This window comes from Nomascus leucogenys, chromosome 3, assembly GCF_006542625.1.
Source record: "Nomascus leucogenys isolate Asia chromosome 3, Asia_NLE_v1, whole genome shotgun sequence".
In the NCBI taxonomy this organism is placed as follows: domain Eukaryota; kingdom Metazoa; phylum Chordata; class Mammalia; order Primates; family Hylobatidae; genus Nomascus; species Nomascus leucogenys.
In genome coordinates, this window is record NC_044383.1 from 119,607,428 (window position 1) to 119,635,313 (window position 27,886).

Below are 27,886 nucleotides of genomic sequence, written 5' to 3' on the forward strand. Positions count from 1 at the left end.
AGTGTTTTTTTTATTGCAGTCTGTGAAATCTTCTCTTAATTATCTATTTCTAGTGTCTTATAGTTCTTTAATATGAACTGGCAAATTTAACAAAGCTAATTATAAATTGAATTCCTTGCTATTTCTTCAAAAGGACTGAGTTTTCTACATCAAAACCAAGCTTCTTAGTCTCACATAATTATTTTAGAGAAAAAATTGGAAATTGAAATGGACTTTAAAACATTATAAAATCATATATTATCCCCAATAAAAGAGCTTTAATAAATTGTTTGAACTAATTTGTTGCAATTTTATAGCAATAGCGAGTAATCTTTCGTTTGACAGATCTTTTGGATTTATGAATGAGTGTTTTTCTGTAACTTGGGTACACATATGAACAGCAACCGAGGTAACACCCCCTCTCATACACAAAGTCAGCGATAGATGGTCTCATGCCTCACCTGCCTTTCTCTCTTGCTATTGTTTTTATTTTTTCTTTTATTTATTTATTTATTTTATTATTATTATTATTATTATTATTATTATTTTGAGACAAACTCTCACTCTGTCCCCCAGGCTGGAGTGCAGTGACATGTTCTCGGCTTACTGCACCCTCTGCCTCCCGGGCTCAAATGATCCACCTGCCTTAGCCTCTCGAGTAGCTGGGATCACAGGCGCCTGCCACCACGCCTGGCTAATTTTTCTATTTTTAGTAGAGACGGGGTTTCACCATGTTGGCCAGGCTGGTCTCGAACTCCTGACCTCAAGTGATCTGCCTGACCCTCGGCCTCCAAAGTGCTGGGATTATAGGTGTGAGCTACCACACCCAGCACCTATTTTTATAGTTAGCTTCTTATAACATCATTATTACAAACCTCTGTGAGTGCTTCTCTGAAGACTGATGCAACTCTGAAAGGCTTTTTGGCTAGAAACACAACTGTTTAGGTAATAACTGTTTAAGTCTTAGACTCTGTAGGGCTCATAATCAAACTAAAGCCAACTCAGAACATGTTGGCTTACTGTCAGTTACTATACTCAAAGTTGTATCTTTGGTTCCTTTACATATCGTGCTTACAGAAATGTCTTCCTATGTCTTCATAGCATTCCATTATTTTATAATATCTCATGCTCATGCAGTTTTTAGCAACTATATTAAGCTTTGTCTTCTGACAAGTAATGATAAAATTGCATTCAAGTCTAGTCTTCCTAAATACACTTTGGGTGAATCTGCGTTGTCATTTGGTTTTGGTATAGGTAATGGATATTGCTAAACATATGTGAAGGTAACAATTTTGTTTAACAACCATTTGCAAGAAGTGTTAGCCCTTTTATCACAAGTATCATCTAAAGCAATCTTCTACAAAGCAGGATGTATACATGTACACCAGACATACAAGACACTCCATTGGGATAAAGAAAGGAAATATTAGAATGAATACCACATACACACATACATTTGTATCTCGTATTTATTAACTTCTATTGTCTGTTTCACAATGCACATACTTTACAGATACATTGTCTTAGCTCTGCTGCTATAACAAATTACCATAGACTAGGTGGATTAAATAACAAACATTTATTTCTCACAGTTTTGGAGGCTGAGAAGGCCAAGGTCAGCTTGTCAACAGATTGAGTTCTGGTGAGGGCCAGCTTCTGGGTTTACAGATGGCAGTCTTCTTGCCATGTCCTCCACCTCACATGGTGGAGAGCAGAGAGAATAGGAGAGAAAGCAAACTCTTGTGTCTTTTTATAAGGGCACTAATCCCATTCATGAGGGCTTTACCCTCATGACCTAATTATGTCCCAAAGGCTCCCCCTTCTAATGCTTCTCACATTGGGGTTAGGATTTCAATATTTGAAATTTTATAAATATAATTATATTTTATTATATATAATAAATATATAAGATCATAATTAAAATATAAGTATGTAATTTATAAGTAAATTATACAGAAATTTGGAGTACACACTCAATATTCTACTACTGATTAAGTGTGCAATATAAAAAGTTTCCAGACCATAATCTGAAGAATTTCTTCTAAGTAGTATTGGCTTATCAGAAGCACACAGTAAATCCTGTTGAGCTGATTGCAATATTTTTGTGCAGCTAAGTTTCATAGGCAGTTGGATGAGTTCTCTTTTAAGTTGTAATTTTAATGATCTTCTCTCAGACACTTGGGATGTGTTTTCATCAAAAGGTAAAACTTAAGAAATATTCCATGAAATAGAATGTGGCAGACAATAATCAGTACCTGCTGGTGGGGCAGAATACAGAAAGAATCAAAGGCACTATTGGAAGGGGATGAGAAAGATAAACTTACATTTATAGGATACCTGTCCTGTGGTTCAGCCGATGTTTGACATTTTAGAAGCAATAGGGTGGTGGTGAAAGGCAAAAGCTTTTGAGTCAGATAAACTTAAGTTTGAAAATCCAGTTCTGATGCTTACAGCATTCTGACTCTGGCAAATTACTTAAATCTTCAGTTTCGAAATCTGTAAAATGGGAATAACACCATCTGTTAGATTGACTACATTGAATAATGTTTTTACTCAGAGCAATTTAAGAACACTAAAGTAAAAGTGTTTTTAGGCTATATTTTTTCCAATAAAAATAAAAACATCCTTGTCGAATGCCATGAAAAACAACTATATTGCCTTATTTATTGAATTATTACATATATTTTTCTAAAAGTTGTTTTATCATTGACAATTTACTTAATGTAATCCAGAAAATCGGCACTGCCTTTTAGCCAGTAATAAATTAGTATCTTGGCATATTGAGAAGTAGCTAAATAAGGCCCATCTTATGAAGCTGTGGACCACAGACACCTCAGGGTTCACTGCAGATGGGACAGAGATGACGTTGGGTAGCTTCAGCTTCACCACAAGCCATAACTGAAAAATGGTAAACTAGAGCTCCTGAGACAGACTGCATTCATTTAACAAATATTTAGTAATACCAATAGACATGCTTCTTGCTCTCATGGAGCTTACAAACCAAACAAAAAACAAAACAAAACAAAAAAACACATTTCAGGTATTAGTAACTTCTGTGAAGAAAATAAAACTAGGTCATATAATGAGTGACTGGGGTATGTGACTGAGGAAGTGACATTGGTACTGAGAGGAGCTAGCCCTGCAAATTAAGACAGTGGGAGAATTGGAAAGAGCATTCCAGCAGTGGGTGCTGATCTTCCAGTGTTCCAGGAATATGAAGTCTAGTGTGGCTGGAAGGTTGTAAACAAGAGAAAGAATAGTACAAGGTAAAGGGAAGGAGGTGGAACAAGTTGGCAAAATAGAAACCTCCACTGATTGTCCTCCCTGCAGCAACACCAAATTGAGTAAGTATCCACACAACAAAAACACCTTCATAAGAACCAAAAGCCAGGTGAGCAATCACACAATACCTAGTTTTAACTCCTCATGTTACTGAAAGAGGCACTGAAGAGGGTAAGAAAGACAGTCTTGAATTGCTGACACCACCACCCCACGCCGGTCTTCCAGCAGCAGCCGAATGGCACAGAGAGAGAATCTGTGCACTTGGGGGAGGGAGAGCTCAGTGAGTGTAGGGTTTTGCATTGGAACTCAGTGCCCTTTCACAGCAGAAAGCAACACTGGGTAGAACTTAGCCAACACCCATGGAGGGAGCATTTAGACCAGTCCTAGCTAGAGAAGAATCTCCCATCTCAGCTATTGGAACCTGAGTTCTGGCAAATCATCACCGCCATGGGATAAAGTGCTCTAGGGTCCAGGCAGTTTAGGCCACAAGGACCACAATTCCTGGACAAGTCCTGCTGCTCTGCTGGGCTTGAAGCCAGTGGACTCGGCAGGCACATGACCTGCTGAGACACCAGCCAGGGCAGCCAAGGGAGTGCTTGTGCTGCCCCTCCCTCAGGCCCAGGCATTACAGCTCACAGTTCCAGTAGAGATGTCTTCCTTCCACTTGAGGGAGGAGAGGAAAGAGTAAAGAGGAATTTGCCTTGCAACTTGGATACTAACTCAGTCACAGAAAGAAAGGGCACCAGGCAGAGTCCTGAGGCCCCAATTCCAGGCCCTAGTTCCCAGATAACATTTCTACACACGCCCTGAAGGAAGCTTGCTTCCTTGAAGGGAAGGATCCACTCTTGGCAAGATTCATCACCTGCTACCAAGATTCACCACTCTTGGGCCCTGAATAATCAACAGTAGTAGCAAGGCAGTACTTGCCACAGGCCTTGGGTGAGACTCAGAGATGTGCTGGCTTCAGGTGTGACCCAGCATATTCCTAGCTGTGGTGGCTATGGAGAGGGGCTCCTTTTACTTGAGAAAAGGAGAAGGAAGAATAAAGGGGACTTCCTCTTGCAGTTTAGGTACCAGCTTGGCAACAGTGGGATAGGGCAGCAGGTCAGCATGTGGGGTCCCTGATTCCAGGCCATGGCTCTTGGATGGCATTTCTGCACCTGCCTTAGGTCAGAGGGGAGCCCACTGCCCTGAAGGGAGAGCCCTAGGCATGAAAGCATTCACCACAAGCTGACCGAAGAGCCCTTGGGCATTGAATGAACATCTGTGATAACTAGACAGTACTTGCCATGGGCCTGGAGCAGTCAGTAGTGGTCATGGAAGAGAATTTTCTGCTTGTGGAAAGGGTAGGGAAAAGTGGGAAGGACTTCATTTTGTGGCTTGGGCGCCAGCTCAACCACAGTAGAACAGAGCAACAGGTAGTTTCCTAATAGAGCACCAGGTAGATTCCAGATTCAGGTCCTAGCTCCTAGATGGAGCCAGGCTCTCTAGACCTACCAGGGACCAGGGGAACTTGACACCCTGAAGGGAAGCATACAAACTTGGCTAGCTTTGCCACCTGCTGATTGTAGAGCCTTGAGCAAACGTAGGTGGTAGCCAGGCAGTGGTTACCACAGGCTTTGAATGTGACCCAGTCCTGTGCTGGCTGCAGGTCTGATCCAGCACAATCCCAGGGTGGTGGTCACAGAGGTGCTTGTGTCACCCTTTCCCCAGCTCCAGGCAGCTCAACACAAGAGAGAGACCCCACTTGTTTGGGAGAAAGTAAGGGAATAGAACAAAAGTCTCTGCCTGGTAATCCAGAGAATTCTTTGAGATCTTATCTAAGACCACCAAGAGGGCATCTCTATGAGTCTGCAAGAGCCACAGTATTACTGGGCTTGGGGTGCCCCCATTTAATGCAGATAGCATACAGTGACCAAAAACTTAGATCACAACACCCAAGTTCCTTCAAATACCTCAAAAGCCTTCCCAAAAAGGACAAGTATAAAGAAGCCCAGACAGCAGCGACTCCAGTAAATACATAACTCTTCGATGTTCACACTGGTGGGCATCCACAATCATTAAGACTACCCAGGAAAACATGACATCACCAAACAAGGCACCAGTGATCAATCCTAGAGAGATGGAGATATGTGACCTTTCCAATAGAGAATTCAAAATAGCTTTTTTGAGGAATCTCAACAAAATTCAAGATAACAGAGAAGGAATTCAGAATCCTATGAAATAAATTTAACAAAGATATTGAAGTAAAATTAATCAAGCAGAAATTCTGGAATTGAAAATGTAATGGACATACTGAAGAATGCATCAGTCTCTTAACAGCAGAATTGATAAAGCAGAAGAAGGAATTAGTGAGCCTGAAGACAGGCTATTTGAAAATACACAGCCAGGGGAGACAAAAGAAAAAAGAATAAAAACCAACAAAGCACACCTACAAGATTTAGAAAATAGCCTCAAAAGGGCAAATCTAAGAGTTATTGGCCTTAAACAGGAGATGGAGGGGTGGGGCTAGAAGGTTTATTGAAAAGGATAATAACAGAGAACTTCCCAAACCTAGAGAAAGATATCAATATCCACATGCAAGAAGGTTCTAGAACACCAATAAAATTTAACCCAAAAAAGACTACCTCAAAGCATTTGATAATCAAACCTCAAAGCCCAAGAATAAAGAAAGGATCCTAAAATCAGTGAAAGAAAAGAAACGAGGAACATACAGTGGAGCTCCAGTACATGGCAGCAGACTTTTCAGTGGAAACTTTATAGGCTAGGAGGGAGTGGCATGACATGTTTAAAGTGCTGAAGGATAAAAAAAAACAAACATATTTACCCTAGAATAGCATATCTAGTGACAATATCCTTCAAACATGAAGGAGAAATACTTTCCCAGACAAACAAAAACTGAGTGATTTCATCAGCACTGGATTTATCCTATAAGAAATGCTAAAGGGAGTTCTTCAGTCTGAAAGAAAGGGATGTTAATGAGCAGTAAGAACTCATCTGAAGGTAAAAAACTCACAGGTAGCAATAAGTACACAGAAAAACACAGAATAGTGTAACACTGTAATTGGGGTATGTAAGCTACTCATAGTTTAAGTAGAAAGACTAAAAGTAGTCTTTTACTTTTAAAATACTTTTTAAAATTAAAAATAGTAACTGTGACAACTTTTCAAGACATAGACAGTAAAATAGGATATAAATAGAAACAACAAATAGTTAAAAAACAGGGGGACAGAGTCAAAGTGTAGAGTTTTTAATTAGTTTTCTCTTTGCTGGTTTGTTAGTTTGTTGGTTTATGCAATCAGTGTTACATTGCCATCGATTTCAATTAATGAGTTATATTATTTGCAAGCCTCATGATAACTGCAAATCAAAAAACATACAACAGATACACCACAAATACAAAACAAGAAATTAAAACATACCAACAAATAAGTCATCTTTACTAAAAGGGAGACAAGATGAAGGAAGAGGAAACTACAAAACAACCAGCAAACAAATAACAAAATGGCAGGAATAAGTCTTTACTTATCAGTAATAACATTGAATGTAAATGGACTAAACTCTCCAATGAAAAGACATAGAGTGGCTGAATAGATTTAAAAAAAAAAAAAAAAGCTGTAACCCAGTGATCTCTTGCCTACAAGAAACACACTTCACCTGTAAAGACACACAGAAACTGAAAATAATGGGATGGAAAAATATATTTCCTGAAAATGAAAACTAAAAAAGAGCTAGAGTAGCTATACTTATAATCATCAAAGTAGATTTCAGCACAAAAAGTAAAACAAAAAAAACCATAAAAATTAGACAAAAGAAGGTCATCAAGTAATAATAAAGGAGTCAAATCAGCAAGAGGATATAACAATTTTAAATGTATATGCACTCAATACTGGAGCACCTAGATATATAAAGCAAATATCATTAGTACTAAAGAGAGAGATAAACTTCAATACCATAGTCACTGGAGACTTCAGCACCTGACTTTCAGCGTTGGGCACATCATCCAGACACAAAATCAATGAAGAAACACTGGACTTAATCTGCACAGACTTAGACCAAATGGACCTAATAGATATTTACAGAACATTTCATACAACAACTGCAGAATATACATTCTTCTCCTACACACATGGATCATTCTCATGATAGACCACATGTTAGGCCACAATACAAGTCTTTAAAAATTTTAAAAAATGGAGTTATGTTATGTATCTTCTCTGACCACAATGGAGTAAAATTAGAAATCAATAATGAGGAATTTTGGAAACTATGCAAGCATATGGAAACTAAACAATAACTCCTGAATGACCAATGGGTCAATGAAAAAATTAAGAAGGAAATTAAAAATTTCTTGAAAGAAAAAAATGACAATGGAAACACAAAATACTAAACCCTATGGAATACAGTGAAATCAGCACTAAGAGGAAAGTTTATAGCTGTAATTGTCTGCATCAAAAAAGTAGAAAAACTTCAAATAAACAACCTAATGATGCATCTTAAAGAACTAGAAAAGATCAGAGAAGAAATAAATGAACTTGAAATGAAAAAAATACAAAAGATCAACAAAATTAAAAGTTGGTTTTTTGAAAAGATAAACAAAATAGACAAATATTTAACCAGCCTAGCTAACAAAAAAGAAGAGAAGACTCAAATAAGTAAAACCAGAAATGAAAAAGGAGACATTACAACCTATACTTCAGAAATTCAAAGGATTCTTAGAGGCTACTGTGAGAAACTGCATGCCAATAAACTGGAAAATCTAGATGAAATGGACCAACAACTAGACATATAAAGCTGTCAAGATTGAATCATGAAGAAGTCCAAAACGTGAACACGCCAATAACAAGTAGAGATGGAAGCTGCAATAAAAAGTACCCCAGCAGGTCCAGCGCAGTGGCTTACGCCTGTAATCCCAGCACTTTGGGAGGCCGAGGCAGGTGAATCACGAGGTCAGGAGATCAAGACCATCCTGGCTAACATGGTGAAACCCCGCCTCTACTAAAAAATACAAAAAATTAGCCAGGCATGGTGGTGGGCACCTGTAGTTCCAGCTACTCGGGAGGCTGAGGCAGGAGAAGGGCATGAACCCAGGTGGCAGAGCTTGCACTGAGCCGAGTTACCGCCACTGCACTCCAGCCTGGGTGACAGAGCGAGACTCTGTCTCAAATAAAAAAAAAAGAGAGAAAAAAGAAAAGAAAGCCTGGGACTCTATGACTTTACTGCTGAATTTTTCCAAACGTTTAAGGAAGAGCTAATAGCAACCCTGCCCAAACTATTCCAGAAAACAGAGGAGGGAATATTTCCAAACTCATTCTACAGGGCTATTTTTACTCTGATACCAAAACCAGATGAAGACACATTAGAGAAAGAAAGCTACAGGCCAATATCCTTGATAAATATTGATGCAAAAATCCTCAACAAAATACTAGCAAACTGAATTCAACAACACGTTGAAAAGAATTCATCATGACCCAAGTGGGCTTTACCCGAGGGATGCAAGAATGGTTCAACATATGCAAATCAATCAATGTGATACATCATACCAACAGAATGAAACACATAAAGATTATTTCATCTGATGCTGAAAAGTATTTGATAAAATTCAACATCCTTTCCTGATAAAAAAAAAATCTTCAAAAAACTGGGTATAGAAGGCTAATACCTCAACACAATAAAAGCCATATGTGACAGACCTGCAGCTGATATCACACAGAATGGGGAAAAATTGAAAACCTTTCCTCTAAGATCTGGAACACAACAAAGATGCCCACTGTCACCATTGTTATTCAGCATAGTACTGGAAGTCCTAGTTAGAGCAGTTAGACAATAGAAAGAAATAAATGGCATCCAATTTGGAAAGGAAGAAGTCAAATTAGCCTTATTTGTAGATGATATAATCTTATTTTTAGAAAAGCTTAAAGATTCCATCAAAAAACTATTAGAGCTGATAAAATCAGTAAAGTTGCAGGATACAGAATCAACATACAAAAATCAGAAGCATTTTTATATGTCAGCTGTGAACAATCTGAATAAGAAATAAAAAAGTAATGCTATTTGTAATAGCTACATATAAAATAAAATTCCTAGGAATTAACCAAAGAAGTGAAAGATCTCTACAATGAAAACTATAAAACATTGATGGCATAAATTGAAGAGGACACAAAAAAATGGAAAGAGATTCCATGTTCATGGACTAGAAGAATCAATATTGTTAAAATGTCCGTTTTACCTGAAGCAATCTATCAATTCAGTGCAATCACTATCAAAATACTACTGACATTCTTCACAGAAAAAAAAAATCCTAAAATTTATATGGAAACACAGAAGACCCAGAATAGCCAAAGCTACCCTGAGCAAAAGGAGTAAAACTGGAAAAATCACATTACCTGACTTCAAATTATAACACAAAGTGATAGTAACAAAAACAACATGGTACTGGCATAAAAACAGACATATAAAGCAATGAAAAGAATAGAGTACCTAGAAACAAATTCATACATTTACAGTGAAATCATTTTTTACAAAGATGCCAAGCACATACATTGGGGAGAGGACAGTCTCTTCAATAAATGGTGCTGGGATAACAGAGATCCACGTGAAGAACGAAACTAGACCCCTGTCTCTTGCCATATACAAAAATCAAGTCAAAATGGACTGAAGACTTAAATGTAAGATCTCAAACTATAAAACTACTACAATAAAACATTAGGGGATACTCTCCAGGACATTGGACTGGGGAAAGATTTCTTGAGCAGTACCCCACAAGCACAGGCAACCACAGCAAAAATGGATAAATGGGAGCCATCAAGTTAAAAAGCTTCTGCACAGCAAAGAACACAGTCAACAAAGTGAAGAGATAATCCACAGAATAGGAGAAAATATTTTCAAACTATCCACTATACAAGGGATTAATAAGCGGAACATATAAGGAGCTCAACTCAATAGGAAAATATTTAATAATCTGAATAAACACCGGTCAAGAAATTTGAATAGATATTTCTCAGAAGACATACACATGGCAAACAGGTACATGAAAAGGTGTTCCCATCATTGATCATCAGAGAAACTCAAAACTACAATGAGATATCATCTTACGGCACTTAAAATAGCTTATATCCAAAAGACAGGCAATGCCAATGAGGATGTACAGAAAAGGGAACCCTCATACACTTTGTGGGAATGTAAATTAGTACCACCACTATGGAGAACAGTTTGGAGGTTCCTCAAAAACCAAAAATAGAACTACCATATGATCCAGCAATCTCATTGCTAGGTATATACCCGACAGAAAGGAAATCAGTATATCAAAGAGGTATTTGCACTCCTATGTTTATTTCAGCACTTTTCACAATAGCCAAGATTTGGAAGCTACCTAGGCGTCTATCAACAGATGAATGGTAAAGAAAATGTGGTACATATACACAATGGAGTACTATTCAGCAATAAAAAAATGAGATCCTGTCATTTTTAGCAACATGGATGGAACTGGAGCTCTTTAAGTGAAATAAGCCAGGCACAAGGTGACAGACTTTACATATTCTTACTTATTTGGAAGCTAAAAATCGAACTAATGGTGATAGAGTAGAACGATGGTTATAGAGGTTGGAAAGGGTAGTTGTTGAGGGGTGCAGTTAGTGGGAATGGTTAATGGGTACAAAAATATAGTTAGAATGAATAAGATCTAGTATTTGATAGCACATCAGGGTGACTATAGTCAACAATAATTTATTGTACATTTTAAAATAACTAAGAGAGTCCAGGCACAGTAGCTCAGGCCTGTAATCCTAACACTTTGGGAGGTGAGGCAGGAGAATCACTTAGGCCAGGAGTTGGAGATTAGCCTGGGCAACATAGTGAGACCCTGCCTCTACAAAAAAAAAGTGTTGTGTTTTTTTTAATTAGCTGGGCATGGTGGTGCATGCCTGTATTCTCAGCTACTCAGGAGGCTGACATTGGAGGATCATTTGAGCTCAGAGGTTGAGGCTACAGTGAGCCATGTTCACACCACTGCAGTCCAGCCCAGGTGTCAGAGTAAAAAATAAATAAATAAAATTATAAAATAACTAAAAGAGTTTAATTGGATTGTCTGTAACACAACAAAATGATAAACACTTGAGGTGATGGATATCCCATTTACCCTGATGTGATTATTATGCACTGTATACCTGTATCAAAATATCTCATGACGCCGGGTGCGGTGGCTCACACCTGTAATCCCAACACTTTGGGAGGCCGAAGCGGGCAGATCACCTGAGGTCAGGAGTTCAAGACCAGCCTGGCCAACATGGCAAAACCCCATCTCTGCTAAAAATACAAAGATTAGCCAGGTGTGGTGGTGGGCACCTGTAATCCCAGCTACTCAGGAGGCTGAGGGAGGCAGGAGAATCACCTGAACCCCAGAAGCAGAGGTTGCAGTGTGCTGAGATGGCTCCACTGCATTCCAGCCTGGGCAACAGAGTGAGACTCTGTCTCAAAAAAAAAAAAAAAAAAAAAATCTCATGTATCCCATGTTATATACACCTACTATGTACCCACAAAAATAAAAAATAAATACTACAGAGATTATTTATTTATAAAGAAATATTAAGATATATATTCATTTATTTATAAGAAGAGAGAGGTAGGCAAGGGCTGGGCCACGCAAGGACTCTTCATTATGGTAAGGTGTTTGGGTTTTTTCTGGTTGCAGTGGGAAGCTGTTGGGGAGTTTTAGGTTTATCATTGTCTGCTATGTAGAGAGTAGAATTTAGAAGAATAAGAGTGGACACAAGTTGACCACTTAGGAGATGCTATGCAGTAAGAATGGCCATGCCTTAGATAGGAACAGTGCTTCTGAAACTTGAGTGTGTGTCACAGTAACCTGCAGGGCCTGTTAAGCACAGATCACTGGGTTACATCCCAGAGTTTCTGAGTTAGGAGGTTTGGGGTGGGACCATAGGTTTTGCATTTGGAACAAATTTCCAGATAAAGCTGATGGTCCTGGGCTGCATTTTGAGAACCACTAGAGTGGAGTATTTCCCAGACTTTTTTTCCTTGAGCAAACTAATGAACATGTTAATTAATAGTCTTTCAGAAAAGGCCATGGTCAAATAGATTTAGGGAATGCTTACATTTTATAGCCATTCAATGCATGTTATCATATTAAAGGTCATGAGATGTTTAAAAGAATCCTCTATAACTAGGTTTAATCCCTCAGTTCCCTAATGTCATCAGTAATAACCTTGAGGACTGACTGAAAAAAGGTCATTCTGATGATTAGTTAAGTCAGGACTTTGCACTGCTAATAACAAAAGTGACCAGAGCCATTATTTCTGGGAGGGGGGAAAAGATCTTTATAGTGTTAAGATTGTCTAAGCTTGAAATTATTATGGGTCCTTAATTCTTTTAATTTCTTAGATCAGTCTTATTTCCACAATATGCATTTTGGAGTGTAACGTTTTGGTATAACATAGTGATTTTTTTGATTATTTTAGCCAGAGATTCCTCTACGCACATATGACTGAGAACATCAGTGTGTAGAACATCTAAGGGCAGAACTGCTCTAGGTAAAATGTACAGATGGGGGACTGGAGAGATCCCATTTCCCCTACATGACCACCCTTCCCCATCATTCTTGGTCACCATGAAGGGGGTTCCTGAATCCTGGAGCTTGCTCAGAGTACAGCCTGGAAGGCAGTCGACTAGCTGAAGTAGCACTGAGCTAAAAGTCAGAAGGACCTCCTGTGCCTGGCTGTGCCTAAGAGCAAACTGTTTGACCTCTGAGCCTGTTTCATCTGAAAATGGTTATAATTCATTTCCTTCCAGGAGTTACAGGGTGGCTTAAATGAGATAATGTACATATATAAAAATGACACTACACGGTGAAAACTATCATCTACCTCCTAGGTTAGAGAAAATTCATAAAAATGTACCTTCTTTCTCCAAAATGAGAAATAACTAAAGGCAGGTGTTTTCAGACCTGCAAGGTCAATGTTTACTCCCGCACCATGTGAAGTGGCACTGCAGTGGCCTCAATATAGTGAGCTGGGAGCTGCACCTATGAAGACCAGAGATGTCAATCATATCCTGAAATTACCATACCTACCTACATATCTACCTGTCTTTCTTCCTCTCCCCCCACCCATAATCAGTGGGCAATACTGAGTATCATTTTTAACTGGTTACTGTGCGCCTGGCCCTTGGCTGAGTGTCCTGTGAAATGCATTCTCTCATTAGCTTTTTCCATCACCCTGTGTGATTGGTACTACCATACATAGCTCATAAGTGGCAAGATCAGTGACATCCATATTTCTTTGGCAGGTTCTTAATCTCTATATTCTTTTGGTCTCATGTTCTTTCCCCACAACCTGTAAAAATAAAATGTGTGGACCACAATAATGTAGGAATGACCTTTTACCCATAAATTGTCCTAACTTTTGTGTTTTAATTAAAAAAAAACTTTTGGAAAATTCTACTTCCATTTATAAATTAAATAATGTGAATTTCCCAAGCATCTTCCTAATGGATTATCACTTTTTGACCCTGTTCAATTGTCATCACTGTCTTTTCCAAGCAGAACTATTCCTGGACATTTCTGATGACGGTGAATGAGGAACCTTGCTATCTGAGCCCTGCTGCTATGAGGCTGGTGATGGGTTTTGCAGCTGAGCAGCAATTGCAATGTACAGTTTCTGTGCTGCAAAACTCTAAAATAGGAGCTTGTAAATTCGACAGGATGTAGGCCAGGAATCATCCGTCATGTTAGAGTTTATTTCTGTTCCCTGATTGTTATATCATTTTACCTGATAACTTGCAGTGATTCCTTTTGTTTTCAGGGGAGGGTGAAGAAAGCTATATAAATTGTGCTTTAGGGATTTGGTTTATCTTGGATCATTAATGTATCATGTGCTATGAAGCTATGATACTCTAAACTTATTCCACAGTAAGGACACAGAGGAAATAGCCCAAGTCAGGGGAAAAAAGTGAAGGAACTGAAGGAAAAGTGAATGGTTGCCTGATAATGTGAAACTCAGATTCAGGTTCCCCAAACTGCTTGCTTATTTTAGACAACATCTCATATTAACAGCAGTGCTGACAAAATAATATGTGCATCATAATTAATCAATTGATTGCTTGTATACTGAACAGTCTACACACATTTGTGTAGAAAAATACTTCTAACATAGCATTTGCCTGGATTTTAAATGATAGGCTAGTCATGAAGATAAATACTGACGTTTGTGCATTTGGACTAAAAAAAACCAACATGGTTTAATAGAAAGTAATGGAATTAATCAAGTGTTAGAACCATGGATCTGAGGCAATCCTAATGGCAGTGCTAACAAACACCATATGCTTAGAGGGCTCTGGCTTTGGAGGGAGAATGACCCCGAGTTCAAATTCTACCTCTCCCTCCTAGTACCCATGTGACCTTGAGTAGTTTATTTAGCATTTATGAGCCTCAGTTGTCTTGTATATAAAATGAGGAGAATAATAAAAGTAGTAATTTGATTCTGAGGGTTAAATGAGTTAAAGCATTAAAACTCACCACAGAATAAACATTCAGTAAGCATAACCTATTTATTTAGTTTCAAGGAAATCTGGAATACAGGAAACTGAATTTTTCTAAGGAAATTTGCATTTTATATTTGTATCTGTTATTTTACCTCATAATATGAGTCAGTCAGTGTTGCAGATAAGTAGCACTATGCCAGGGTGACTAGAGAGTGGCTTTGGTATATATTATATAAAAGAAATGATTACAGAATTTGCAAGCCTCAAAAAATGCATAATGTTTTTACTGGTAGCTAATAGTAAGTTTGATTGTGTGTGCATGTGTATGTATATAGTGTGTACATAAATATCATACATATGCATGTGAAAATAAAGCCAAATCAAAGACAGTGACATATCTCAAACTCTTCCCTAGGGAATTGGGGAATCATTGCTACCTATTGTCTCCCTTTTCAGAGCTTTGTGTTGAGTATATGTTTATTCTGAGAATTTCTTTTTTTTTTATTTTATTATTATACTTTAGGTTTTAGGGTACATGTGCACAATGTGCAGGTTTGTTACATATGTATCCATGTGCCATGTTGGTCTGCTGCACCCATCAACACGTCATCTAGCATTAGGTATATCTCCCAATGCTGTCCCCCCCCCCTCCCCCCGCCCCACAACAGTCCCCGGAGTGTGATGTTCCCCTTCCTGTGTCCATGAGTTCTCATTGTTCAATTCCCACCTATGAGAGAGAACATACGGTGTTTGGTTTTTTGTCCTTGTGATAGTTTACTGAGAATGATGGTTTCCAGTTTCATCCATGTCCCTACAAAGGACATGAACTCATTATTTTTTATGGCTGCATAGTATTCCATGGTGTATATGTGCCACATTTTCTTAATCCAGTCTATCGTTGTTGGACATTTGGGTTGGTTCCAAGTCTTTGCTATTGTGAATAGTGCCGCAATAAACATACACGTGCATGTGTCTTTATAGCAGCATGATTTATAGTCCTTTGGGTATATACCCAGTAATGGGATGGCTGGGTCAAATGGTATTTCTAGTTCTAGATCCCTGAGGAATCGCCACACTGACTTCCACAATGGTTGAACTAGTTTACAGTCCCACCAACAGTGTTCCTATTTCTCCACATCCTCTCCAGCACCTGTTGTTTCCTGACTTTTTAGTGATGGCCATTCTAACTGGTGTGAGATGGTATCTCATTGTGGTTTTGATTTGCATTTCTCTGATGGCCAGTGATGCTGAGCATTTTTTCATGTGTTTTTTGGCTGCATAAATGTCTTCTTTTGAGAAGTGTCTGTTCATGTCCTTCGCCCGCTTTTTGATGGGGTTGTTTGTTTTTTTCTTGTAAATTTGTTTGAGTTCATTGTAGATTCTGGATATTAGCTCTTTGTCAGATGAGTAGGTTGCAAAAATTTTCTCCCATTCTGTAGGTTGCCTGTTCACTCTGATGGTAGTTTCTTTTGCTGTGCAGAAGCTCTTTAGTTTAATTAGATCCCATTTGTCAATTTTGGCTTTTGTTGCCATTGCTTTATGGTGTTTTAGACATGAAGTCCTTGACCACGCCTATGTCCTGAATGGTATTACCTAGGTTTTCTTCTAGGGTTTTTATGGTTTTAGGTCTAACATGTAAGTCTTTAATCCATCTTGAATTAATTTTTGTATAAGGTGTAAGGAAGGGATCCAGTTTCAGCTTTCTGCATATGGCTAGCCAGTTTTCCCAGCACCATTTATTAAATAGGGAATCCTTTCCCCATTGCTTGTTTTTGTCAGGTTTGTCAAAGATCAGATAGTTGTAGATATGCAGCATTATTTCTGAGGGCTCTGTTCTGTTCCATTGATCTATGTCTCTGTTGTGGTACCAGTACCATGCTGTTTTGGTTACTGTAGCCTTGTAGTATAGTTTGAAGTCAGGTAGCGTGATGCCTCCAGCTTTGTTCTTTTGGCTTAGGATTGACTTGGCGATGCGGGCTCTTTTTTGGTTCCATATGAACTTTAAAGTAGTTTTTTCCAATTCTGTGAAGAAAGTCATTGGTAGCTTGATGGGGATGGCATTGAATCTATAAATTACCTTGGGCTGTATGGCCATTTTCACGATATTGATTCTTCCAACACATGAGCATGGAATGTTCTTCCATTTGTTTGTATCCTCTTTTATTTCATTGAGCAGTGGTTTGTAGTTGTCCTTGAAGAGGTCCTTCACATCCCTTGTAAGTTGGATTCCTAGGTATTTTATTCTCTTTGAAGCAATTGTGAATGGGAGTTCACTCATGATTTGGCTCTCTGTTTGTCTGTGATTGGTGTACAAGAATGCTTGTGATTTTTGTACATTGATTTTGTATCCTGAGACTTTGCTGAAGTTGCTAATCAGCTTAAGGAGATTTTGGGCTGAGACAATGGGGAGAATTTCTTTTAAAAATTAAATGGAATGGCTCTGTGTGATCTCATAAATAGCCAAATATATTACTAACTTATTTAAGCCCATCTTTACCAAGTAATTGCTGGAATTACATTAGAAAAGAGGAAAGATCTTGAAAGGACATCACATTGATTAACTTGAAGCTAATATACCAGAGAGATAATGGTAACTAATCTCTTAAAAACACATAGAGCAGCCTTCTGTAACCTGCCCTGAAGTTTTCAGTTCCTTTGATCTCAGTTGATGATCATGTAATCTCATATCTTGAGAAGGTGGGGGATTAGGACATTAACTTATCTTAAGTATTCTTTAATCATCATCAACCCTCTCCTAGGCATTTCCTCCTATAGCCGTCTCCTAACGTGTCAATCACCTTTCTCCTGGAGTCCTGAGGAGCCTCGTGAGGTGTGTGTATTTGCCACCTTGCTCTGCCACTTTTCTCTGGGCCCTGTGCTTTCTAGCCCATCCTCCCACAGTCATTCTCACCAACATGGTATTTTTCTTTCCATCCAAGTACCATGTTACACTGTTGCCATGTACTACCACTGTAATTCCCTCCTTGAAGTACATTTATTCTGTTACTAGTTTAATACATTTGGATTCCCTTCTGATTGAAACTGTAGAAGCCTCTAGTGGTAAGTTGTGTGATGATCCCCTTCATCACACAATTTAAGCTTGACAACATTAACCACTGTTCAACTGCAAATATGTTGCTTACACTGAACACTTGAATTGTGAACAAAATCTTTTAATTCAAAATGTGCTAGCTTTTCACCTTTACCAGCTCCCCAGCAGGTAATTGGCTACATCACTAAGAAAAAGACACCATCAGACATTTGGTCCTTGAAGTTAAGTCCACAGAATGATCTTTATGGAGGTGAAGGATGGAAAAGGCACTCTTCCTCATAAGCAAATCTAGAGAAGTCTAGTTCCCGAGAAATTATACTAAGCCATAGTTCTACTCAGTGATCACGCTGGCTCAAGTCCAGCCATCCTGTGGAAGCACCCCAGAGGCTTAACTCTTGGAAAGCCAGAAGATCATGCCAGCTCTGATTTTTCTTAACTATCCCAGTCTCTCATTATAATAGCTTGTAGACCAGTATTTATTCAAAAGTAACATGTATATGAATCACCTGATAATCTTGTTAAACTACCTGGCAAACTAGATCTGGGGAAGGGTCTACAACTGTGCATTTCTAACAAACAGTCCCCAGATGGTGCCAATGGTGCTGGTCTGTGAACCACACTTTGAGTAGCAAGATTGTCATCTGCTGACTCTCAATCTCATTTGTACATTGGACTCACTGCAGAGCTTTAGCATGACTGATGCGTGGACCCACCTCAGATAATCCGATTTAGTTGGTATGGGGTGTGGCCTAAGCAACAGGCATTGTGAAAGCTCTACAGGTGTTTCCCATGCATGGTGGAGTCTGAGAACCCCTGTCTAGATGTCATCCTCCCAGCTTGGAGTCCTCCTTATGTACCACTATAAGCCCACTTTGCCATAATGCCTCTCTATCCTTACTCCATTATTTCTCCATCAGAAAACCCCACTGACTGCCTGTACCTCAGCAGCTGAATGTGGCCACAAATCTCAAGTGGGTGCAAGCACTCTTAGGGTCATGAACTCTTCCTATTGCAGGTTTTGAAGAGCTGAAGGGAGAGCAAGCATCTCTCTCCCGATTCTGTACAAACCTCCTCAATTACTAGGGGGGGAAATGCAAACAAATGAATTCTGTCATCTTTGCACCACCAAATCCGTGCCCCCTACATCTGTAGCCATAGATGTCTCTTGCACCTCTCTTGCACCCTGGTTCTGTGCTCCCTCACCTACCCAAGGAATTGACTCCTGAAAGGACTTCTTTCGCTAAGCCACCAGTTTCTCACTCTCCTAGATTCTTCCCATCACCGTCGTATCTGCTGTCACATTCCTGTCATTAGAAGAGCTTCTTGAGCCCATTTTCCCCTCTGGTGACTGCTCTCTTTCTCTGCTCTTTCCAGCTTTGCCATAACATGACACTTGCCAAGTCTGAGGAGCCACCTTGTTGCCAAATCAAGTGTTCCTTCTTGGCTTATCTTGCTGGGGCCTCTCACGTACATTCAGTGGAGCACTCTTTCATTCTTAAAATCCTTGTTTCCTTTCCCTTCCCTGGTCAGGGTCCCTCTTCTCTCACACAGAGACTCCTCACCTCTGGGCTCTGCGTATGTTCGCTACCATTGCACCTGTTCATACCTAGCTCCCTCACCTTTGTCAGGCCTCTGTTTCTCTCTCTGCCATTGCCTCCTGAAAGGGGGCTTCTCTGAATTTGCTTTAAATTAGCCCTCTCCACTCATCCTCATCACTTCTGTATCTGCTTGTCCTGGTTTTTCTTTCATAGCTTTATCACCACCTGAAATACTTATATTCCCTTGTTTTCTTGTCTGTTTATCAGATAGCTCATCCAGTAATAATATAAACCACATAAAGGTACGGGCTTTGCTTTTTTGGTTATCTGCTCTCTCCTTGGAATTTGAACGTGTCTAATACATAATTAGTCACTCAATAAATATGTGATGAATAAATGAATGTTCCTGAAACCATTCTCCAGTTCCTCCTAAGAACTTGTAAGCCCACTACCTATCCATCATAGACAAGTATCACAATTGTAAAATTTCCCTTCTGATTTGTGGCTGAATTTCATTTTATCTCTAATGATTTAAAGGGTATATGTATTCTAAAAAATCCAGTAACTTTTTCCACCTTGGTTCATGGAGCTGGCCTGCCTTCTTTCTTCCTTGATGAACTTTTGCATATCTTCTATCTTTGTGTGCAAATGTCTACACATATGCTACGGGTCCCAAAAGAATAACTGTTTCAAGAGGTTGATGTCTTTAAAAAAAAAAAAAAAAAGTCCTTAGTTTCTTTAAAAATACATAATTGCTGCCTCTCCAGAGATATTTTTACAGTGTGTCCCTAGAGGAGGAATTCCAGCTGATGGCCCAATGCAGGGCAGAGGCCCATAGACAGACAGTCTGGCTCCAATTTATGCTCTGTGTTCACATGGCTAATAGGCGTTAGTATTTTGATTTAGAGAACTGCTGTACTGGATCCTGCCTTGGTTATACACTGGCAACATCTGGCTTAGAACCACACATTTAAAGGCCAAGAGCTATTTATTTTCTTCATCTCTTCCTCTTTCTCTCTCTTTCTTTCTCTCTCTCACTCTCTCTCTCTCTGTATTCAGTAAAATGTCTGGGGAATAGTTTCAGTATTTTGATAGAGCAGTACACAGAATAAATTGGCAGTAGTTCAATTTGCCTCTTATTAAACTCTGTTGTAGACACTTTGAACCTTTTGAAACTGTTATAATATGTATAATATATATCAGAACTTCCACAAAACCCTGTTAGTGCCTTTATTATCCCACTTTTTTCCTCTATCCAAGTTTTGCTATCACCTCATTTTAGACCCTAAACTCAACACTCACTACACTTAAATGCAAATTAAAAAAGCAACTCTTGATTCATAAGGTGCCCATAATTCTACAAACATCTAATGAAAATGAGCAAACATCTCTGTATAAAACTTGAGTTCAAACCAGAAGTATGTTTCATTCTCAAATGCCTGATAAAACAGTGGAATTGCAGGTGCTGGCAGTTCCCTCACAGCAGTTTGGCAAGATGGAGGGTGCCCAGCATTGCTAAGGCTACACCCACCAAATGTCCAGTCATCTTTCTGGGATTCTTGGATCTGTGAGTCATTTAGCTGGAAAACTGCGGTGCTGTAATCTGCTCACTTAGAATTAGCTGTCCCAGTGACTTAGTAAGCTGGAAAAAAACAAAAAGTAAAATTAGATATTTGAAAGTAAGCCCGCCCCAGACATTCTCTTAGAAACAAGATCACCACCTCTTACAGGCATGGTTTTCCTTGGCTGATGGCATGACTATCCCTGGCCCATCTGTGCCAAGCCTTTGGCATGGCTGACGAAATATCTCTCTTTCAATAGGCCTTGCTCTCTGGAAACCTTAGTAAAATACAGCTAGTTCACACTCCAGCAAACCACAAACCTAAACTTTCCCAGTTACAAATGGTATTTTGCCAAAATGCTTACTAAGTCCTGGCTCTCATAGAGTGTGTGATGTGGAATCGCCACAGCTTGAAAAACAAATGACCAGCCCTCCCAGTGCCGTGGGGTTGCATTCCAGTGGAGTGCTCAACTACAGTTTTTATCATACCACATGCCATGCTTGCTTGCTAGCAGATTCTTGCATTTTGCTCTTTTAAAAAAATTATGCTTGTTTGCATGCTTATCAGAGGTACAAAATGCATTCTTCATGGATTTTCCTATCACTGTTTGGGTAGCACAGAGTTACGTACTTCAGAAGCATGGAATTGATCAAAGTAACAATCAAAAGGAACAATATGTTTTCTCCCATCCCCATAAATCTGATCTGTAAATACAAAGAATGTGAAGAATGAACATAAGAAATTCAATAATTGTATTTAAAACTTAAAAAGAAAAAATGGCAAATCATAGGATAAGAGCCTAACCAACCTGGTCTCCAGAAGGAAAACATTTTAAATCAGATATTTCTGAACTCCTATCTGAAATATGTATCTTTAGGGCAGTAATCATCAAAAACGTAACAGAGTAGTGTGGAGCTCGGTTTTATTGTCTTGCATCAGTGAACATTCCTCAAAAGCACAGAGCATCACTAATGGAATTATATGTTTTCATGGTATAATTACATTTGATTTTTCCTGGTATTTCTGTAGACTTTGTTCATGGTTCCATGACTAGGCAGAATAGTTTCATAGAATGTCCTCAGCCTATTTAATGCCTAGTTCCCCCAACCCTGCCAAAAAGACAGACTAATAATAGGAATTTTTCAACCAAAAAAGACAAAATGTATTTTTTTTAATTTACACAACCTTTAGAGATTTTAATTCAACAAAAACAGGATCAACAAACATAAAAGAAGAAAAAAGAAGAATTTTGTGCTTGAAGGAAACAGAGCAAGGGGCCCTTCTGAGCTCTGAAACCCCTTGAGACACAAACTGGCACTGACTAATATTTTTTTTTTCTTTTGAGATACAGTTTCACTCTGTCACCCAAGCTGGAGTACAGTGGCGTGATCTTGGCTGACTGCAACCTCCGCCTACCAGGTTCAAGGGATTCTCGTGCCTCAGCATCCCGAGTAGCTGGGATTACAGGCACACGCCACTGTGTCCAGATAATTTTTGTATTTTTATTAGAAACAGGGTTTTACCATGTTGGCCAGGCTGGTCTCGAACTCCTGACCTCAAATGGTCTGCCTGCCTCAGCCTCCCAAAGTGCTAGGATTACAGGCGTGAGCCACTGTGCCCGGCCTACTTATTAATAATTTTATTCTTGTTTTGAATGAATGTTTGTTGGCTAAAACAGAACTGATTTGATCTTTGGGTCTATAGTCCCAAATGGTTCTGTCACTGGAAGACGGATGAATCCGGCAGCACAGTCAAGCTACCGGATGACAAAATACCAGGAGGCCATCAGGTATGTGAAGAGTCAGCATCCATTACTGAGAAATGAGAATCTCTGCCTATGAAATCCACATAAATCTCTAAATGAGGAGATTTAAACAATTAGAAAATTATGTTGAAATCCAGCATATTAGTATCTCTATCTTTGCTCACATCAAGTCTTAGTTTAGCTCTCATACCCCAGTGACCCCTTAGCACTCAAAGCCTTTTTCTTAGCATTTAATTCCTATTCTCCAGGTTTTCATGGCTACAGAACACAGGATGACATCTAAAATATGTTTACACTTTAGGGCTTCCCCCTCAAAACATGATGAAAGGAAACATAGGAATAAAATGGGTTATCATAGTGGAGGTGTGGAATGAAGAGTGGTTTCTCCTTGCAAATGGAATCAGTTCAGGGTGTAGATGAATACTACCTGGCCTGACCTGGGTTGCATGTTCTTATCATAAATTGAGTAAAGTTTGCGTTACATTTCCCCAAGTTGAGATACATTTCTTGAAATGCCAACTATCAGAACGTTGAAAACACAATTTCGGCTCTCTCTTCTCAAATCCTTGCAGTCTGGCTCCTGGCCCAGCCACTCAACCCAAATCACCCTCTGAGGTCTTCCAAAATAACTTCCCAGCCAAAACCAATAGTATCCTTCTAGACTTGTCAGCTTTATTCAAAACCTTATTATTCTCCCTGCTAACACCCATCGGGTCTCAAATTTTAAGGGTTTGTCCCTTCCAGGTTTTTTCTTTCCCATATCTTCAGAGTTGCACCTATGAGCAGTTCTTCTTTAGACATCATTCCAACTTTGATAATTTTAAACACAATGTTTGAGCATGAATTACTTCCCTATTCTGATCCCTATCCCCAAATGCTCCTTTCTTTTTAGTCGTATATCTCTTGATCCTAGGCCTTCAGCTGCAGTTAATTATGGTAAAGTAACAACTCTGGTCTTGATTTTCAGCTCCTTGCTGCTGTTTAATATCTTGGTTTCTGTAAACAAAAATTGAGTCATTTTAACTCTTTACTGACCCCATCACTTTCATTAACTTCCCAAAGCATGTATTTTTTACCTGGATTACACTTAGAGAACTAATGTTCTTTTAGCTATTCTCACCCCTCCCTTCTTCAACCTGAGTCAAATGCAGGTTAGAACAAACTCTACACGTTTGGATAGGGAGATTCCTCTTACCTTGTTGATAAAAATGCAATTAAAAATTAAGTGATGGTCGCACCATCCTCTGCCAGCTCTTCCTGTTTCACCTCCAGATAACATTCTCTACTCAAGTCCTATAAATACCCAGTTGACCTATTTTTCTCTATCTTTTAATTCTCATTATTTGTCATTATTCTTAAAAAGACATCCTTTCTTTTTAGCAAGTTTGCTCCATTCTTCAGCACCCCATCCAAATACCTTTCTCCATAATACTTTCCATAGATTATATGTAAACTGGGTCATATGAACTAGCTGATTCCCTTCCTCCTTCTCTCCTGAACATACAGCTTTATATGAAAATGTATGCTGAGTCAATGTTACGTATGTCTGAATTCCCAGGTGTGCCTGTGCATTTGGTATGTCTGAACCTTCTGGAAAGTCACCTTTTTGGATAACTGAGAAATCTTTTGAATCTTCAGTAAAAACCCACACAGTCTCCTCCCTCTTCCACCACAGCAATATGTGCTTAAAATATTTTTAATAATAAGTGCTTACGGAAATTTTACCTCATTATGTGTACATTTTCTTTACAGGATCCCCCCATGGCTGTAACCCTTGGACTCCGCATGGAAGAAATGATTTTTAATCTTGCTGATACTCATTTGTTTTTTAATGATTTAGAGGTAAGAATTTTACAAGGTACGAATAGTTGTATCCAACACCAGACCTCTTAGATGGTTTCTGTATGTGCAGATAACCTCGAGAAAACAGAAAGATAAAAATTCCATTCAAGAGAAGCATAAAGTTCTTGTCAAGAGGAAAAATTTTGTATACAAATATAAGCAGAAAGGTAATTTGTGTTCATGAATAATACATATGTAGAACAAAAATGTCTCCGAAGAGGAGATTGTTGTCTTTGCTGTCCTTACTGTCCACAGTTGTACATGACTTTTGGTTCTTTTAGTGTTTCAGCCACAATAGGCTTGACACCTTTGGAATCAGCATTAGCTCTTCCAGATTATTAACCTGGAACCTATTTAGGTTAATCACTAAACGATATTCACAGACACTATTCATGGTGATAGCATGGATCAATTAATTTTGTGGATAATCTGAAACTTAACTTTAGCTAACATTATCATTCCCCATTTCTTTCCCTTCTGGATAAAACACTGCTAGAACTATTTAAGCACATTTGATGCATTTAAATGCACTTATTTTCTCATTTTAAAAATTATGTTTCCATTTTCAACCTCAAATGGCAAGACAGTGTCTAAATGGCAAATAAGAGGAAGAGAAAATAAAAACAACAGCAAAATGAAATGACACAAGGAAAAATAGCCTCACAGTAGTTGAATGTGTACTGCAATAAGGTGTGCTATCTGTGTGCTAATGACCTAGGTTATTAGACATTCAGATAATATAATTTGAAATAACTAAGTAGTTCAGGTTCCTGGCAGAAGTACTTCTCAGTCAAGCATAACTATGCTGAAATAGAGATTTCTCTTCCATTTTTTTTCAGATGGCATGTTTAAATTTATTTTTTATCTCATAGTTTCATAATTAAAGTTTTTATCTATAGTCATATTATGAATTGAGAGGGACATTACTACTACTGAACCCCTACCTTGTTCTAGATATTTTATGTTGGACTTTCCATTATTTACTTAACAATGCATTGAAGTACATGTGTTTATCACATTATTTATGCAAGGGAGAAACTGTGTGGTCCACAACATACAAATCACATCTAAAGTTACCTGCTATCTAAATGGTAGAACTGGAATTTGAAGCAGATTTGCCTGGTTCCAGAGCACATACTTCTGACCCATCCTATGCTGAAAATTTGTTAAGTGTGTGAGAAAGAAAAGCCAATTTATTGAGTTACTTAAATAACTTTTTTTTTTAATACTTTAAGTTCTGGAGTACATGTGCAGAACATGCAGGTTTGTTACATAGGTATACACATGCCATGGTGGTTTGCTGCACCCATCAACCCGTCATCTACATTAGGTATTTCTCCTAATGTTATCCCTCTCCTAGCCCTCCACCCCCTGACAGACCCCAGTGTGTGGTGTTCCCCTCCCTGTGTCCATGTGTTCTCATTGTTCACCTCCTACTTATGAGTGAGAACATGCAGTGTTTGGTTTTCTGTTCTTACGTTAGTTTGCTGAGAACGACGATTTCCAGCTTCATACATGTCCCTGCAAAGGACATGAACTCATCCTTTTTTATGGCTGCATAGTATTCCATGGTGTATATGTGCCACATTTTCTTTATCCAGTCTATCATTGATGGGCATTTGGCTTGGTTCCAAGTCTTTGCTATTGGACATTGCTGCAATAAACATACATGTGCATGTGTCTTTATAGTAGAATGATTTATAATCCTTTGGGTATATACCCAATAATGGAATTGCTGGGTCAAATGGTATTTCTAGTTCTAGATCCTTGAGGAGTTGCCACACTGTCTTCCACAATGGTTGAACTAATTTACACCCCCACCAACACACCAGTTAGAAAGATTTTCTTTTAAATGACATGGTCTTCAATCCAGTTTGAGTTATAATTGAGACATGAGAGTAAAAATGAGTGGTTCAGTACATTCCATAAATGTGTGTGCTGAAATCTTGTGTAATAGCATTTTGCTGTTTTGTTGTTGTTTTTCTCTACAGTGAGTCATGTTTTTACTGAATAATACAAACTACTGTGTGTTTAAAGAGGCACTCTTTTTTTTCTACAATGGACAGTATGAAAGCTCAATATTACTAGGCAAGCTTTCAGTTTTAGATAACAAATAATAATCACCTCTCTAAAACCTGATTTAAATTGATCCTGCTACTTATGAATACAGAATGATTTTATACATACTTGATAATAACAAACACCTTAACGTTTCCAGAACTTGAATTTTTTACATACAGCGATAACTTTTGGGGTTAGTTTTTCTGTTGATCAGTATGGATGAGTTGCATTGTAAAGAGGATCTCAATATTATTAGTCTTTTCAAAGGTGTAAAAAGAAAAAAGAAATTTTATGTGGTAGTATCCAAGTAAAAGTGCTTATTTCATTTGGTTAATTTTTTTTTACTGGAAATAAGTGGAATAAATGAACTGTTAGCTTTTTTAGTGGCACATTAGAAGCCAGATGGAATAAATTTGCTACCCAACTTTTAAAAGAACACTACAGTGAGAAGGTGAAAGTAGCATATAATGAATTTGTAACTAACTAGCAAGTTTGAAATGAATATTGGTATATCAAAAACATGTTGTAGTCATGTATGGCACTTAAAGACATTTATTTTAGTTCAGGTACTATGTTATATGTATTTCAAAAATACCTGGCAGGATCTTTGGTAGAAGTAGTTCCTGAGAAAATACTGGTATTGACTTTCTCTTCTCTGAGTATATAGCTTTTTAGTTGTGTTTTAGAATGTGATAAGAATTTCATTTGACTCAAACCCTAGAACTTAACTATTCAACAATACTGTACTTAATCAATAAAATAATTGAGTTTCTGCATATAAATTGACTGAACTCTCACTATACATGCATGCCACACAAATGCTTGCACATCCAGATAAAGTGCCCAAGGAAACACAAATGTTTTTTACTGACTTGAGTGAATAAGCACTAAAACTAATAGAATCAAAACAATAGCTTTCGAAAGCATTCAGTACAGTTACATACATAGCCCCCTATCCTTCTGCATCTGACTTTGAAAGGCAGTTTTACTTTGACACAACTTTTTATTTCAATAAACCTCTTACAGCCAAAAATTGTCTTGGGCTCCATAACTGGAATTAAATGATTTCTACTCTTGTTGACAAAAAGAATTCCTCAAGAGAGTAATTCTACCATTAGCTTATTATGTTGTCATTGTTGATGTTGAATATTTAAGCTCTCAGGGTGCTTTTTTAAAAACCTAAACATCTAATTTGACACTCCAATCTTTCAGTAGATACTGCAACATATATAGTGGCAGCTGTTCCTCACATAATTCCCTAAAAGATACAAATTTAAATCCTCCTAATAGACACTCCACTGCATCCTGCCCA

General features: G+C 38.4%; 1 protein-coding gene and 1 long non-coding RNA gene across 9 annotated transcripts in view; one reads left to right on the plus strand and one right to left on the minus strand.

Moving 5' to 3' along the window:
* The window catches only part of EYA4 (EYA transcriptional coactivator and phosphatase 4), a 286,653-nt gene that overhangs the window by 239,614 nt on the left and 19,153 nt on the right, over positions 1–27,886 (plus strand). For all 8 annotated transcript variants that reach the window (XM_012506148.2, XM_012506149.1, XM_003255733.3 and 5 more), the window contains one exon: positions 24,424–24,513. In XM_012506148.2, the coding sequence (XP_012361602.1) occupies positions 24,424–24,513 (90 nt within the window). The remainder of the gene's footprint in view (positions 1–24,423; positions 24,514–27,886) is intronic.
* Positions 1,448–24,577, minus strand: LOC105739604. Its single transcript, XR_004029361.1, has 3 exons — positions 24,397–24,577; positions 20,876–20,986; positions 1,448–2,475 (listed from the first exon to the last, which is right to left on the minus strand). It is a non-coding gene; the product is annotated as an uncharacterized LOC105739604 (long non-coding RNA).